General features: G+C 50.6%; 1 protein-coding gene across 1 annotated transcript; it reads left to right on the top strand.

Annotated features, from left to right (window-relative positions):
* Positions 1–3,479: 3,479 nt before the first annotated feature.
* LOC109753037 (uncharacterized) lies at positions 3,480–4,682 on the top strand. The gene has a single exon (XM_020311965.4). The coding sequence runs from the start codon at positions 3,690–3,692 to the stop codon at positions 4,362–4,364; it is 675 nt and encodes a 224-aa protein (XP_020167554.1). The 5' UTR covers positions 3,480–3,689; the 3' UTR covers positions 4,365–4,682.
* Positions 4,683–16,507: the final 11,825 nt, after the last annotated feature.

Genomic DNA, 16,507 nt, shown 5'->3' with positions numbered 1-16,507 from the left:
CCGCCCAGGTGCACGCCGCCACACAGCCCGAGCGCCAGATCCGGCGCCGCCCGAGCCCCTCGCACGCCCAGGGCCCATGCCACAGTGCCCACGTAGCAGATCTGCGTTGCCTGGACCTCCCTCGCGCCTAGGACGCCGGAGTCTACGCGCCCCTTCCTCCACTTGCAGACGCCCCCCATGCAACTCCATCCCTTGACGCGCCGCCCCTAGCCGGCTCCCCTGCCGGCGCTCCAGATCGCCGCGCCCCTCGAACCGCCGGGGCACGGCCGCCCCGACACAGCCATGCCGCACCTGCGCGCGCCTCCCCACGCCCAATCATGGCCATCCCAGCCAGTGCGCGCAGCGACGCGGGAGCACCACCAAAAATTGCCGGAGTTTCGACGGGAGGAGGAAAGTGCCCCGTCGCCGCCGGGCCGCGCGGGCTTTGCCCGGCGACCTCCGCCGGCGGCGGCAAGGGGAGGAGGGGGCGGCGGGGCTGCGCTGGCGGCGGCTATGGTTCGCTCCCCTGGCTGCCCGCGGGAGCGACCTGAGGAGCTGTTTACTGCGGGGAGTATAAACACGTATAAAAGTGATGCCAAAAACTGTTGATTTACTAAATAATGGAGTTTCAAATGTGGCTAAGGTTAGCGATAAAAATAGTGGATTGTTTCTCCAGGAGCCAAAGTGAAGAGTAAATATCTTTGATGGGGTTTCATCATCTTCTCATTTTGGAGTTTATCTTATACCAGGATCATTACGTAAGCGGGCCGCCATGTATGCATGCATGTCCCTGTTTGCATATGCACTCAAGAACCTTTAATTATGTCCACCAGCAATGCCGTGTCAAATGCTTGTTGGACAACGGCAATGGTCAAGCTCGTCTCATATGCCACTCTCTTTCTAGAGATCAGCACGAGGTAGACAGCTTAGTTAAAAGGATCGGTCGGCGATGTATCCCTTTGAAACATTTAAACTTTAAATTTTCTACTAAAGCATATCCATGACAAATTAATGTTTTTTCCTATGAGCCCATAAATATGCTTCACATATACTACCTCTGTAAAAGAATACAAGACGTTTTAGGCCACTACGAGGAGTACATTACTAGCAATGGTTGCATACCACTCTTTTCTTAACGAAAAGACATCTGATCTATTCATTTTCAATCAATCATGGCAGTACACGAATAACAGAAATAATAAAAAATACATCCAGACTCATATATAGACTACTTAGCGACGATTACAAGCACTAAGGCGAGTCGAAGGCGCGTCGTCGTCATCGCCCCTCCCTCACAGGAGTCGAGCAAAACTTGTTATAGTAGACAGCCGGGAAGTCGTCGTGCTAAGACCCCATAGGACCAACGCATCAGAACACCAACCGCCTCGATAAAGAGTAGCGTAGACAGAAAAATCCAACCTAAAGACACACAAACATAGACAAACGACAAACAGGTCCGAGCAAATCCACCAAATGCAAATCCGCCGGAGACACACCTGCACACGTCCACCGACAATGCTAGATGCACCACCGAAACGGCGGCTAGGCGGGGAGAACCTTATTCCATAATCAGAGAGCCGCCGTTGTCTCACCTTTCTGAGCAGGACACAAGTCCTAACAAAACTCAAAAACACATATAAAAATGGAGCCCACCTACCAGCAATGGCCGGGATTCACCGAGCCCCATGGCCTCAAGGCCACCAAAGACGAGGCAAACTGGCAACGGCATTGGCGGGAGGCGGAGTAACCCTAATTTTTAAGGAAGGAGGCGGCTACGTGAGCCCCGTTGTTCTGGTTGCGTACCATATATTCATCGGTAAGTTAGATCATCTACAGTCGGGCCTCTCATACTCGTCTCGAACGCCCGGGCAGGCCCTCCGGTCACTGATCGGTCAAAACAAAATCGACCCAAACAGACCTTTCAAACCGCGGACAAACGCCCGGGCTGACCGACACCCCTCATACCCAGCCCAAATATAGGGTGGATATGGGGCGGCCCAGGCACGCTTGGGCACGTCTGCCTGACAGGCCCGGCCAACCACAGAACCCACAAAAAAAACCCAATCCGGACGGCGAGCTCAAACCCTAGCTCACTCTCTCCCTCCCTCTCGCTTCGTCCACTCATCTCCCTCTCCGATTCCGATCTCATCCACGATGATGAGCAGCTCCGGCAGCGACCTTGGCTCGGAGCTCAACTACGAGGAGGAGATGGCCCTCTGCATTGCGCTGGAGCGGTCCAAGCCGGAGACTGGAGGCAGCTCCGGATCTGGAGCGTCGCCGCAGCTCCCGCGCAGGCACAGTGCGAACGCCGGAGCTGGACCCTCCCGGCCCGCGCGCAGCGACACAAGGACAGCACAGTCCGCGCCAGCCCCACGCTGTCTCCTTCCCTCGCCGGCTTCTCCTCCACGCGGCCAGCATTGGGTGCTTGTGCCCGTGCCGCCGGCCCGCACGCGCACTCCGGAGTGGGAGGCGTGCGCCGCGCGCCACGGGAGGTAGCATGCATGGGAGAGGGACACTGTGGAGCAGTCCGTGCGCCACCGCCGCGGGACGAAGGCGGACCCCGACGAGGATGCGTGTCTCCTCACATGGGTCTACCGCCGCTCCCTCACGACAGTGAAGACGGACGCTCGATGCCTCATACGGAAGAACGCCAAGGCGCTCCGGCTTGCTATTGAACAATCGGAGCGCGAGGCGAAGCAGGCAGCGACGAAGAAGGCTCAGGTCGCGAGGTTGAAGCGGGAGCAAGACAGTGCGGTCCGTCGAATGAAGGGGCTCATCATCCTCTCCGACTCCGACGACGGCGACAACTGCATCTCCTCGTCAGACGACCAAGACCCTCCATCAGCCTCGAATGCCTACAGCTGCGCTGACGATCGGAAGTTTGTTAATATCCGTTTGCAGCCGATCTTGTGTTCCTAAGCAGCGATTTTTATTGTTCGTCGTTTGATCACATAGGTTAGATCAATGTTTGCATGTGTAGTATAGATATAGGGTGGCGGTACGAGATACGAGCGGATGCAGGCACTCTGGACTCAATTCTTCCCATCAACCATTCTAGTTCTAGGTGGAAGAGCATGTACAGCCACGATGGCCAAATCCGCCCCGGGCACGTCTCATATTTGGGTGCACCGCATATTCTCCCTAGTGTGGTAGATTAATTGGTGGGGTCGGAGCAGTGAACCGCGGTTTTTCGCTAGCTTACCTGACATGGTCGAAAATGAAAATGATCATCGTGACATCCTAATCTAAATGTGTAACTATTTTGACAATAATAGGTAGAGCAACTGAACTAGTGTAGACTTGCAGCTGGTGACATAATATCTAGTCTGAGTTTACCGAGATATAGAGATCTCTCTGATATGAACCACGGTGGACACGAATGGCGCTCGCGATCGTGACCGTTCTTTTCCAGGGTCGAAGCCGAAACACTGGGCCCCGGCGGAGCATGGCCGGCATCTAGCTGATCTACCCACCCCGGCGATATATAATTGCCATAGCTGGCTAGATGCCAGTGCCACTGCCCTGCAGCCTCTCCTCAACTGGCTCGCACCTTCTTCCCTTCCTTCCTTCCCTTTACACACGCCTCTCTCTCTCTCTCTCTCTCTCTCTCTCTCTCTCTCGCTACCCTCTCTCTAATTGGGTGGTACGTACTCCAGTAGCCAAGAAGCGGCTAGCTAGCAAGCTAGAGATCAGCGTCGTTCCTTCCGGCCATGGCGAGCACCACGCGCAAGGAGGAGGGGCCGGACAAGCGCGTGAATCAGCAGCAGCAGCAGCAGCAGACGGGGAGCACCAGGCTCTACTCCAGGATGCTCTCCAAGGACGTGGCCATCGCCGTGCCGTCCTTCCGGGTGTACTACGGCGTCGCCTCCGCGGGCTCCGTGCCCTTCCTGTGGGAGTCGCAGCCGGGCACGCCCAAGAGCTCGCCCTCCGCCGCCGCGCTCCCGCCGCTCACGCCGCCGCCCTCCTACTACGCGGCCGGCGGCAAGGGCGGCTCCAAGAGGGGCGGCGCCTCCGGGTCCGGCAGGCGCTGGCCCGGCGGCGTCATCGCCCTCTTCCGGAGGCCCCGGCGCAGGACGTCGCCGTGCTCCTCCTCCTCCATCTCCTCGTCGTCCTCGTCGTCCACCGCGTCGTCCATGTCGCCGGTGTTCACGGTGCAGTCTTCGCCCGCCGCGCGCGGCGCCCACCGACGAGCGTTCTCGGCCGGCGACGTCTTCGAGGACGCGGCGGCGCCGTCGAGCTGCTTCGGGACGGACCGAGAGTGCGACAGGAGGGTGGTGAAGGGATGCGGCGTCGCCGTGGCCGTCCGGAACGCGCTGGCCACCGTCGTGGGCCACAAGCCCGGCGGCCGAGCCACCAGCGCGATGGCTAGAGAGGAGTCCTCCTAGCTACAGAAAGTAGCAGTGTGTGGCATGCTTAATTTTCTAAATACCCGGGGTGTGGTTTGCATTTTGTGCTAGTAAATGTACTTGACCTGCGTTACGTACGTGTCATTTTCGAGTCATGCATGGCAAGGAAGAAAAGTGTAAACATAACGAGTAATATTATGTGGTGGTGTGTTTGTATATGCAGCCGTATATACGCGCATGTATACGGTTACTTGGTCGTGTCAGGCTTGTGTACTGCAAATATGTGTTCTTGTTGTCCAGCCTAATGAAGAGTGAGGTAATGCAAATGAAAATCTTCAGTCTATTTACTATAATAAATTACTGTCATTCCCTGCGAGTTGTTTTTGTATAGTTTATATAGTTTACATAATACATGTCTTTTTTTTTCAAAAACCTTTCGATCTATTCATAATCAATCATGCATGGCAGTACAATGAACACCGAAAAAAAATACATTCAGATATGCAGACCACCTAGCGACACTACTACAAGCAGAGTGAATCGAATACGCACCGTTGACATCACCCCTCCCTTACCGGAGCCGAGCAAAATACATGGCTTCCTTTTTTACCAGTAGAATGATTTATACAAAAAAAAATGATAGAATGGATTATACAATAACTTTAGATTAATTATTTTTTGGGGGCATTTTAGATTAATTCTGATTGCGAAATGACGACTTCTAGAGAAAACTGAAATAAAATTTCGAAGTACGACGAATACTTACCTCTGCACACAGCACACTATAGATCGTTCTGTGGGTTAGGACAGACGCGTCATCAGCAAGAAAAAGTTTCATAGTACTAGGGATTTTTAGAGAAATTTAGAACTTCGAAGTAGGACGGATTCTTAAAATGAAGCATGCATAGTAGCTCGTCCCATGGATTTCAACAGACGCGTCATCAGCAAGAAAAACCCCATAGCATGTGGCTAGCGATTTGTCAGTGTCTGAATCTTTTATCTGCTAATCCTACCTACTCTCCATAGGGAAACCAACGGTGCCATGCATTAATGGAACTTAGGAGAAAATTAAGCACGAATCTAGGGGTCGATCGGATCCCCTGTCTCGCGCTCATGGTTCAAATCTCTGTCACAAATCCGCAACGCATTTGTTTAGCCATCTGCTCTCTCCCCAACTTGCACATTAGTTTTTTTAAGGGGTAAACTTGCACATTACTAGTTGACAAGTTCATGCAATGCAAGGGGCCGGGGTTCTGAACTCTGACGTGTTATTCTTAAACAGTGGCACACGAGAGTAGACTAATTAATCTAAGCTTGTTACATACGTATTATTTTTGGCTTATCCTGGGGCTTCATTAACTATCTCTGACAGTGGTCATGAGGAAAATGAAGCTTGGCTTGTTTACCCGGTCCGATGCCCCTGGACTGACTGGATGGTGCTGCCAAGAGAGAAGAGGACAGTAGTGGTTGAGTTGTGCTGATTCTTTTGCATTTTGAACTCTGAGTAAACAAAGAAGCTAGAGGAGACTAGCTCATTTCTTGAGGTTGTAATATCTTAATTAACCATGCATCAAGTGCCTGTCAAGGCAGTTCGATTTTTGCGTCATGCTGACCTAGCCATTTGACTTGCATTCGGTTCAAGGTTATCCCATGCAGTCATTTTCCCATGTGATATGTCACTCGCTCAACAACTTTTCGGCCTTGGGCGGTCATTTTCAGACGGTTTACGTGCCACGTACATTCTTCGGTTAAATAGCAAAGTACACAAATCCAACTATAACATGGACGTACTACTAAAAAGTACAGACATTTACAGATGGATCCACTGCATTGCTCAAATTCATTTTCCAGAAGTGATGAAAACGGTGTACTGAATTGCAGTCTCTCCCGATGAAACGGAGGAGGTACTCGATGAAGGGAGCATCAACCATCAAGGGCACTCGCTAGCCAGCTACCTACTACCCCTGGGGGCTCCATGCCCGCATTGCTGCCATGCATTTCTGCAGGTTGCATTGCCCCATATGAGGGGCATCAAGTTGTTGAAGAAACAGCAGGGAAAGACACTGGAGTTATTGCTCCTCGAGGACCAGCTAGCCCATCATGCGTGATGAAGAAGAAGAACACATGCATGGACCCCCCAAGGGTTCAGAATTCACTCCATGCAAAGGTGATAATTCAGTCGGAAAATATTGTAGAACAGTTCAGTTCAGCAAGGTTGCAAAGATGTGGGCAAAAAGTTAAACTTGGGCATGGCTTTCCTGATTTCAGACTCTGGTGTTACTAATTTTTCAGTGTGGTACCCATTAGTCTGAGTTCAGTTTAGTTTGTAGCTTGAGACCAATGTGCAGGTCAGAAATATTAGGTGGATGCTTCAAGCTTCGTCTATATAATTAACAATCAATTAATCTGGTAGAAAGTGCTCACTGAGTGCTTAAGACAGATAACCGTTGCCCTGGATCATAAGCAAGGTTGCTCTTTGTAGGTGCCTTTCAAATCATAAATTAATTAAGCCTGACATTTAGGTCATCTGAGGTGGTTAGAGGAAGGCTGAGTTTCTTCTTTTGGATATATGTTTACTTTTTTCTTTTCGAATATGCACCTAATAAGTGCACATAATTTTGGTAAGAAGGAAAGCACCGAAATGGCGCCAGTATTACAAATGAAAGCAAAAGACAAAAGAGCAAAAACAGAAACCATGGCAAAAACGAAGACCAACGAAGAAGAGGCCAAACAACAAAAATAACTGTACAGCTGCCCTACAACCATTACTGAACCAGTCTGGAGTGATAAGGTTCACAGTAGAACAGTTAGCAGTTTTCATCATTAGGGACCTCGGCTCTGACCCCGTCAAACGAATTTGGTTAGGTGTGCTGCATGTGTAATCCTTCAGTGTAAATTACTCTGCATCTATACCTAATCCCTGCTTGAAGGGAGATCCACAGATCACAGCAAAGAAAATGTGTGCAGCAACTTGACAAAATTGTTTTTGCCCCTTTGTCTTGTCCGTTTCAAAAAAGAGGAGATCCTGAATGTGGCTGTAGCCATATTATTCATAGACGAGAGAAGTCAAGGTTGTAACATGTACACAGTGTGTCCTTTCCTTTGTATCCTAGCTCTGATAATGAGGCTCACGGTCACAGCTGATCCGAGATTAAAGCTCAGGCTTACCGGAAAACTGCGCAAAACGACATTGATCGGCGACCGATGTGCGTGTGCTAACAGCAGCCCGGTGCGTGCCTAATCTTCAATATTCTGATGCCCACCTTGTAGCTGCACGGTCGTTTCATCGGTCCAGTCCAGGGAGTTGTTGCTTTCGGGCTTTGCATGCCATGCAATTCCGCAAGTACAATGCTGATAGCTGAAAGGGATCATTCAGCTGCGTTCCCTGTGCCTTTGCACCAAAAGTTTTTGCTTTACAAATTACAATGTGCTTCTGGAATCCGAGCATTGGTAGAGATTCTGATACCCAAGGTATTAGCACTGATCTCCCCTACTGATCAAATCAACAGGTGCTGACTGAAACTGATGCAAACCTGGCACCATTCATTTTAACCTAACCAAACACTTCATGTCTCATTTCCATCAGAAGAAGAGAGATAATGGAATCTTGCTTATGTTCCCTTGTGAAAGACTGGGCAGCAGTGTATATAGTCACCATCCATCCCAGTTACCAGCACAATTTGCTGATCAGATACCCAGAGCATGCATGCATGTGTTACTTTCAGGGACCAAAAAGTTCAGTTACGAAACTAATCATTGTATGGTTCATAATTGACAATGCAGTCGGAGCTAGCAACAAATTCCTTCTGCAAAGCGAGAGGAGGGGTATGACGGATGTTATATTTTTTGTGTTCTTGAGGGAAAAAGGTGGGGGTTGATTGTAGTTACACTGTGGGTTGATATATACATACTCTCCCTGATGTTACACCGGCAACGACCACCACAGGTTGCTTTTGTAAAGTTTGGCAGTGACACATTTGTATCCATCCTGAGCAGTACGTGAGGAGAAGGAGATGTGGAACTGTGACACCTGAACTGATGAAGGTCTGCTACTTGGATGCATTGGAGGGCATTTCCGTTTTGATGCAAAAACAAAATGGAATCATTCCGGAGGAAATAACGGAGGAAGATTCTTGGGGAAGATGAATGTGAATCGATCGTAGGAGGTTGAAATATTTGTCTGTTTTACCACAAAGAAGTGGCCATGTGGAAGAAGTGGCCATCTGACAAAGCAATACTTCCCGTTTAGTCGTTTACCTACAACCTCCAATAAATAGCAGTAGTAGTTTGGCAGGAGCTCACTCTGGGAAACATGTGCCTTATCTGACTAAGCACATTTTAACAAATTAGTCAAGTGGTGTGTAGTTTATAGCACATTCCGTTCTGAGGCTACTAAATTCTTCAGTGAAAACTTAAAGTTGTGGTGGCGTTGACGGATGTCCGGACTGGCAAGGATGATGCGGATCTATCTCCTGAAGATGGGTCGGTGATCCAATGAAGATGGCAGCTCCTAAAACGTGTGCATGTGATGTGCGCTTTAGGTCAGCTGCACCGGGTGTTAGTCCCGATACGTTATGTGGATGGATCGGCGACGACACTAGTTTTAGATATGGGGGGTGAGAGCACTCCTCATTATCGAATTTGTAGGTATGAGTGATGACTTCGGGTGATTTGATGTATGTTCATGTCAGACCTTTATGAAATAATTAATAAAAATAACTGCATGCATCAAGAGGCCGGGGGTTTAACCTCCTTTTCAAAAAAATATCAGTTTATAGCACATTCCGTTAGGCTACTAAATTCTTCAGTGAAAACTCAAATTTGTGCATCCAGAGTCATTTCAGACATGCAACGGTATTTAGGCCAACTCCATCGCGCGACCCCAAACGGACGTTCATTTTGCCCGGATTCTGTCCATTTGGGTAGGGTAATGGGGTCGTGTCCGGACCTGTCCTGGGATGCGGTGGCCGTGCGCCCAACGCGCGGACGCATCCCGGCCGCATCATGTCCGCGTACATTTTTCTTTGCAAGCCCTTAACTTTTTTTCATCATTCATTTTTGATACAGGAGAATACATTACCAAATTTTGACTAGAAAAGCAAGACCAAAGAAAATAAGAACCACAAGAATACATTTTAGAAGATGTCCAACTTTCATAACTGCTCCTGTAAGTTGGATTAGTGCCTTCTCGATGCATTCATTGTTGACTGCGGAGGAAGCTCGATCTTGCGTGCTTCTTTCTTCTTCGAGTCTAAAGAAGTAGAGGTTGCTTCCTCGCATCTAGTCTCATCTCTAGCCTCTAATCTAGCAACAAGTGCACTAGTCTCATCTCTAGCCTCTATGCTAGCTAAAAGTGCACGAACATCTACTAAATTGCGCTCTATCAATATATCAATGTACTCTTCTTCCCAATACCAAAACTTACATCCATGCTACACAATAAAATTTTAAGTTAGCACAACTAGTCAAATCCAAGATCACAACCAAAGCTAAAAAAAGCACATACCCCATCGTTTAAGCACTTGATGAACACCCATCCGGGATGTTCCGGCGTTGTAGACACGCGGCGCACGACCTTCTTTGGGCAGTGGTCGCACTCAATGAGTGGCAACGGTGCGCCGACGAGCTTTTGGGCTAGCACCAAGCCCGGCCGACCACCATTCGTGTATCTGCCGGCGGACCACCGACAGTGTAGATTCGAGCGGCTAGAGGAGGAGCCACTACCTGCATGCGGCCTTGCCAGCGCCTTCCGGCCCGGTGCCCGGCCAGTCCATGGCGCGGGGCGGCCTCCCACAGCCGGGCGAGCTCAAGACCGACCGGATCCGGCCGCCGGATGCGCAAATCAGGTGGCCGTGGTTGGGTAGCTCGGGGGCGCCGAGGGGAAAGGGCTGGGCGAGCGCGCGCCCGTCCGAGCTGCAAAGCTGCAATTGCAGCGGCAGCGGCAAGGGGAAGAGTGGAGGGGGTGCGGCCGGAGGGAGGGAGAGGGCGGATAGAAAAAGACGTCCCTGTGCCACCGATGGCCGGGCCAGGGAAGGACACGCGCACACGGCCCGCCCGTCCGCGTGATGTCCGTTTCACTCCAAAAAGGGCGCAAATTTGGGCCGGAGATGGGTCGAAAGCGGACAGAAAATGGACAAAAGTCCGTTTGTGCGCGCGCGCTGGGCCGTCTGGTTCATCCATTTTACCCAAACAAACGCACGCGGACAGGATGGGGTCGCTCGCTGGAGTTGGCCTTACCTCGAACAGAAAAGAAAAGAAAAAAGACATGCCACGTTTACGGACCAACCAGCTAGAGCAAGGGTCTAGAAGAGTCTGGACTGGAGCAGCTTCTTTCTTTCTTTTTACGGTCAACCAGATCTTGGAAGGAACACGAGAGAGAGGGGGCAGGAGCGAGCGAAAGAAGCATGTGAGAAGAAAGGTAATCGAATCGGCAAAAAAAAGCTAGAGAGAGCGTGCGTGATGATGATCATCCTGACCAACCATGTTGACTAGGAGCAACGCCAGACGCACATGGATGGTAGTGATATCATCACGTGTATATCTGTGTGCCCCTTTCTATACAGGATACACATCCCACTCTCTCTCTCTCTGCCTCAACCACAGACAGACCAAATAATCACTTGAGCAGTGCGCCCAAGACCATGTGCCGGATACGTGGTGTCGGTGCCGGGAATGAATGACGCGCCCCGTTCACAAGTGCTCGCGCTTCGGATCAAGATCCATGCCACGGCACCGTGTCCTCGCTTTGCACGTGAGTTCCACTGCACTTGCTCTGCTGGTGTATCTCTAACGCCGTCCTAAAAGAGACACAGTATTTGTTCATGCACATGTCCACGGACACGGATATAGAAGTCGACTATTCAACCGCATCTCCTAAACGTCTGTCCTAGTCAGGCCAAATGACCAACACATAGAACACCAACCTACTTACTCGAAGGTTTGCGCACCATTTCGCCACTGGTTGAGTGGTTGATTGTAGTGGCTGCGATATTTGTTCATGGACTCTTGGATGGTGCAGCATCAATGGTTGAGAGTTCAGCCCATAATTTCGGATGGCTTTCTTGCGGCAGGGGCTCGAAATTCTTGCCCTCATGGAGCCAATAGTGGACCAAAATTTTGGATGACTTCCTTGCGGCAGGGACTTCCTGGCGGAATCCGAGCGCACCCTCTTCCTCCAAGCCAATGAAAAGTGGCGAAGGATGCAACAAAGCGTCTGTGCTGCAAGCGCGCCGCGACGGCATATCACAGGAAAGCCACGATGCCTGATGGGCCTTTCGCCACTAGCGTGACAATGATGATGACGACAGTGGCTCAGACGGTGTTAGGGAAGGCGAATTGGACAATGCACGGACGATGATGGAGGTGCCGGTGGCCTCGGAAGCCATGCCTATGAGGTCACCTTCCCATACTTCGCCTGGTGTTAGTTAGTTTAATCTAGATTTATGTAGAACTTGTTAAATATAATATGCTTGCATGTAATATATGAAACCGCACGAAGATTCTAGAGCTGGACGGTCAGAGATGGTCCGGGTTATCGGAGTCCAGCGTGGCATACGTCGAGACTCCCCGAGATCTCCCCCTGATTTGGGGCCGGGCTGCAGGATTTAGGGTGTCCGGATTGGTTCGACCTAATTTCATGATCCACACTAGAGACTTAAAAGTGTTCGGAACAACTGGTCCAGGCATCTGTGAGCATTTTTGTGATCCGAAGATTCCCTAATTCAACCAATACAAAAATCTCCCATTCTTACAACTCCAGCTCAGGTCAGGCTTGTAACTCTTGGCATCCACCGCCTAGGCTTGTAACTCTTGGCATCCACCGCCTTTTTTCCGGTGAAAATATCACCCACAATTCACGCCATCAGCCTCATGGAATGTTCCAGCTCCAATTTTTTGTCCTCCTTCACGTACAAAAAACTTGAAAAATCAATACAATAACAAATGCGCTACAAAACATCGCAAGAGCCACTGCACTATTAGCCTTGGAAGCAATCTAAGTTCCTTGCTTTCCATATCCCCCAAATAACTCCAGCGACACCCACCTTCATTCGAAGAACCATCAGAATCGAACTCTCCCGTCCCGTACGTCTCCCTCCCGAGCCCCCCCCCCCCCCCCCGCGTGGGCGACCGGGAGGTCCCAGATCCCATCGCCGCCGAACCTCCCCCACTCCTCCTCCTCCTCCCTCGCCGCCGCCCAAGGGCGCGGCCAGGCGAAGCCTAGCCGTCGCCGGCGGCGGCGGGGACTCGGGCCCTCTCGCTTGGGTGGGGCTGGCGCGGGCCGGCGCCGCCGGGTAGAGCGTGGCGGCGGGCCGGTCGCCACGGCGGGTGGTGGCGGCGCCTCGGCGACGTCGATTCCCTGCGGCAGGAGGCCTTGCGATCTGGTGCGTCGCGGCCGCCAGGGACGGCGACGGCGTGACCGAATCGGTTCGCGGCGGCGTGGCTGGATTGATCGCTGGTCGGCTGTCGGCACGGTGGTGGGTGCGACTCGTCGACAGCTGGGCAGATCCACGAGATTCTACCCTTGTCTGGCCCTTGACAGCGCGGGCAACTACGGGGGAAACCCTAGATCTCCTTGGGATCGAGCGATGGTGGCGCTTTTGCATCGTAGTCCCTCTTTAGGGCATTGTTTTGGAGTTTGCTCCGGTTGAAGGGACCAGCGACGTCGGCGGTGCACGTCTGGTGGAGCAACTGCCGATGAAAATCGCGCCGACTACGGTCATGGCGGACGATGGCGGTGTCTTAGATGTCGTTCCCTTGTCGAGGCATCGTCGTTGCAGTCTGCGTCATCAGGCTCGGGATGCTCCGGGGGAAACCCTAGATCTGGGTCTTCCGGATCGGACGATGATGGCGTTCTATCGCTTTCCCTCCTGGAGGCATCGTTTTGGAGTAAGTGCTGGCTGGGGGATGGTGGAGCGGTGCTTCATCTCACACATCGATGGCGGCGGATATCGGCGGCATGGCGCTGTGGAGGCTCGGCGTCCGATGCACGGAGATGGACTCGCGCAGGAGGAGGTTGCTGTCTGGCGTCATGGTGACGTCGATGGCAGAGTGGCCAGACAAGGTAGAAGCCTCAATATGATCTGAAGACGGACCTGTGGAAGATAGCGGCGACGACACACGAGTGCGTCTGACCGGATTGTGCCCCAGACCCGGTATGTGGCTCGGCTGGGGCTTCCGAATATGTTTCGGCTTCCGGCTTTTGATGTTAGGCTTAGGTGAGTGGTTTGGCTAGTGACCCAGCTAGCACCCCTTCATCATTTTGGATAGGAGTAGCGGCATGTGTTGCCAAGATGGTGGATTCAGGCACATTGTTGTAATACTTTGTAAGGTCCTCGAGAATAATCAATAAAATGGCCGTATGCATCTTCCAGATGCAGAGGCCAGGGGTCATCCTCCTTTTCTAAAAAAACCTTCATTCGAAGACGTTTAGTTTCCTCAACCTTCCAACCAATTGTTGATGTATTTTGACACGCTGTTAAACTAACAATTGATCCCAGTTACGTCGCTAAAAACATTCTGAACATACATATATAGTCAGTGGGCATTGCAAAAAGATATGACTAATAGTTTCTGAATTTCCACAGAAGAGATAATTTGGTTTGTGATTCCCCCACCCCCTTTTCAACAACACATCTTGTTCTTGCTGACGGTACTGAAGATGGGGTAGCATACATTCTGGTGATCTATATGGTGCACACGAGGACAATTTAGCCCTTGGCGTGAGGTGGTGCCCTACTTCTTGCTTGTCTAGACGTATTGCTCTAGCCTCGTATGGGAAATATGGTTTGTGTGTACAAAGTAAGTATATCACAATGATCGTAAGGTTATGAGGCACCCTTCTGGGGAGTAACTGCTATGCCTTATATAGGTTAGTGTAACTAGGGTTACACGATCTCGAATCTGTATGTTTTGTGTAATCTAAGGAAACTAAGGGTGAAGTGTGCCTTCAAGATTTTAACCTCGAGTGCCCCCCCTGTTGTAGGTTGTTCATGGTTATATCCTCAAAATCCTCCGGTGGGCACCTCTCCCAGATTGTGTTGCACCTGACCTGAGGAGCTCTCCTGAAGGATTTGATCTTCTTGGGCACTCCCTTCAACAAAGTCTGAATGTTTGTATGGTTGACCCCCCTGCATAGGAAGTTCCCAGAAGGCACTGGAGGCCGCTTTTGCCGCGTCCCTCGCCCCCTTTAAATCGTACTTAACTAGGCGCAGCTCCTCCCGCAAGGTTGCGAAAGCAAACAACCACGTAGTCAGTAGCAAAGTTGGTGTTCGTGAATGAGCGCAGGCACATAGTGAGGATCATTACTAACATTTCTCTTGCCAGACTCCTCCAGTAGGAGCTCGTGCCTTTCTTTCGTTCTCGTCATCTCCCTAAGGTCCACCAACAAGAGACGGTTCTTTTCTTGGAGTGCCTCGCGATGTCCTGCGCCGAGTTTCGCCCGCCTCGGTCTCGACTAGAGCTCAGATGCAGGGACACTCTTCCTATCACGCTCCATTTGCAGGTTGTAAGCGTTCACGGACTAGTAATATTTTGATAGGCGGGGCACCTCATCCTTTGGGTGCGTGGAGGAAGACGCTCCCACCTTGAGTCATGCAATCTCCTCCTCGAGAGCTCGGACCTGAGTGTGTTCCCACTCCGTGTCCATCTGAGGTAGAGAGACCGTTGACGTCGACCGGTCCGACTCCTATTGGTACCTTTGCTTGTACTCGCAAGCTGAGAGCTTCTCAAAGATGGGATTGCTCTTATCCACAGACCTATCCCCAAGCCACATGTGAAATAGTAAGCATATATGGTAATAATACTTCAAATTAGTCAAGAAACTAACACTCGACACTTAGCTCCCTGACAACGACCCTGCAAGTGCACAGGCTGGTTGAAGCACACTTTCGTGGAAGTATTATTCTAGTTTTACATCGTTCCAGCAAAGAGCACATGCAAGTGTTATGCTTATAAGTGGATAGGGAGAAGGAGAAGGTAGAAAGATGTTGCTTTGTTTTCTTGCAAGGAGAGGGTGGTCAAGAAGCCCTGAGACTACCAAGAGAAAAGAAGTGGGACAGAGAATCAGTATTCATCGATACATATTGTCAAGTTCAATACACATTTCTGAATTATAATAACTTTTATATTCTGTGGCAACGCACGAGCATTAAGCTAGTGTTAGGGCATGTCTCTCTCTCTAATGGTTTTGGTGATTGATGACAATGTGTTTTGCGGACTGGCCGTGTGTATTGAGCATTTCACATATTCTTATATATAGCACAAGAAGGTTTCATTCCCCTCGGTGAAAGAAAGAGCAAAGACGGTTTTCCCACATTCCTTTTCGGTGGATTTGAGTCATAGGAAATCTGTACCATTAAGAGGGAGTCCGTTTTGGAAAGGTATGGCTGGAATCAACACGTACACAACCCCATTTTCACCCACTTACCCTTCCTTCAACATGGAGGATCATAGGAAATCTGTACCATTAAGAGGGAGTCCGTTTTGGAAAGGTATGGCTGGAATCAACACGTACACAACCCCATTTTCACCCACTTACCCTTCCTTCAACATGGAGGATTCAACTGTTGATGCTTGGGAATTTTCACAGCACCAGTGCTGCTCCCACTATCGCTTGGGAAATGGCTTCTGCATGTCTCTGTGACGCTCATGGTAGTAACACAGTAGTACCGTTGGTGCAGTACTTTCACTTTCTACTACCGCTCCTAATACCGCTCGCGATTTGAGGAGTGTGCAAGGTTATGTTGCGCGCTCAGCATAAGCGGTAGTAGGGAGGTGGTTACCCGGTAGTACCGCTCAGTGCGGCTTCCGTTCTGGCACCCCTCCGCTACTGTTGTTCCTTTGTGCCTTGTGATCTGAAGCGATTGTACCGCTTTGATGGACGGTAGTACCGCTTTGGCGGCACTACTGCTCCAACACTTGTTATGCTCACAGGCTACAGCCGGAACTACCGCTTGAGTGCGGGATGAGCACTTAACGGTTAGATTTGAGCCCCCACTATATAAAGGGGGTCTTCTTCCCTAAGAAAACTCAACTGTTATTCCTTTGACTCCATTGTTGCACTAAAGCTCATTTTCGCCCGATCTCCCTTCCTAGCCACCAAAACTTATTGATTCTCTAAGGTTTAAAGGAGAGGGCCTTGATCTATACTTTCACCAAGAGAAATTTGATTCCTCCACTGATCC

The sequence above is a fragment of the Aegilops tauschii genome, chromosome 1, assembly GCF_002575655.3.
Source record: "Aegilops tauschii subsp. strangulata cultivar AL8/78 chromosome 1, Aet v6.0, whole genome shotgun sequence".
NCBI classification, from domain to species: Eukaryota; Viridiplantae; Streptophyta; class Magnoliopsida; order Poales; family Poaceae; genus Aegilops; species Aegilops tauschii.
Note: the sequence above shows the minus strand (reverse complement) of the source record. Positions and strands in the feature narration are given on the sequence as shown.

Excerpts from the sequence above, each read along its gene's own strand:
- LOC109753037 (XM_020311965.4), top strand. The coding sequence starts at position 3,690 with ATGGCGAGCACCACGCGCAAGGAGGAGGGGCCGGACAAGCGCGTGAAT.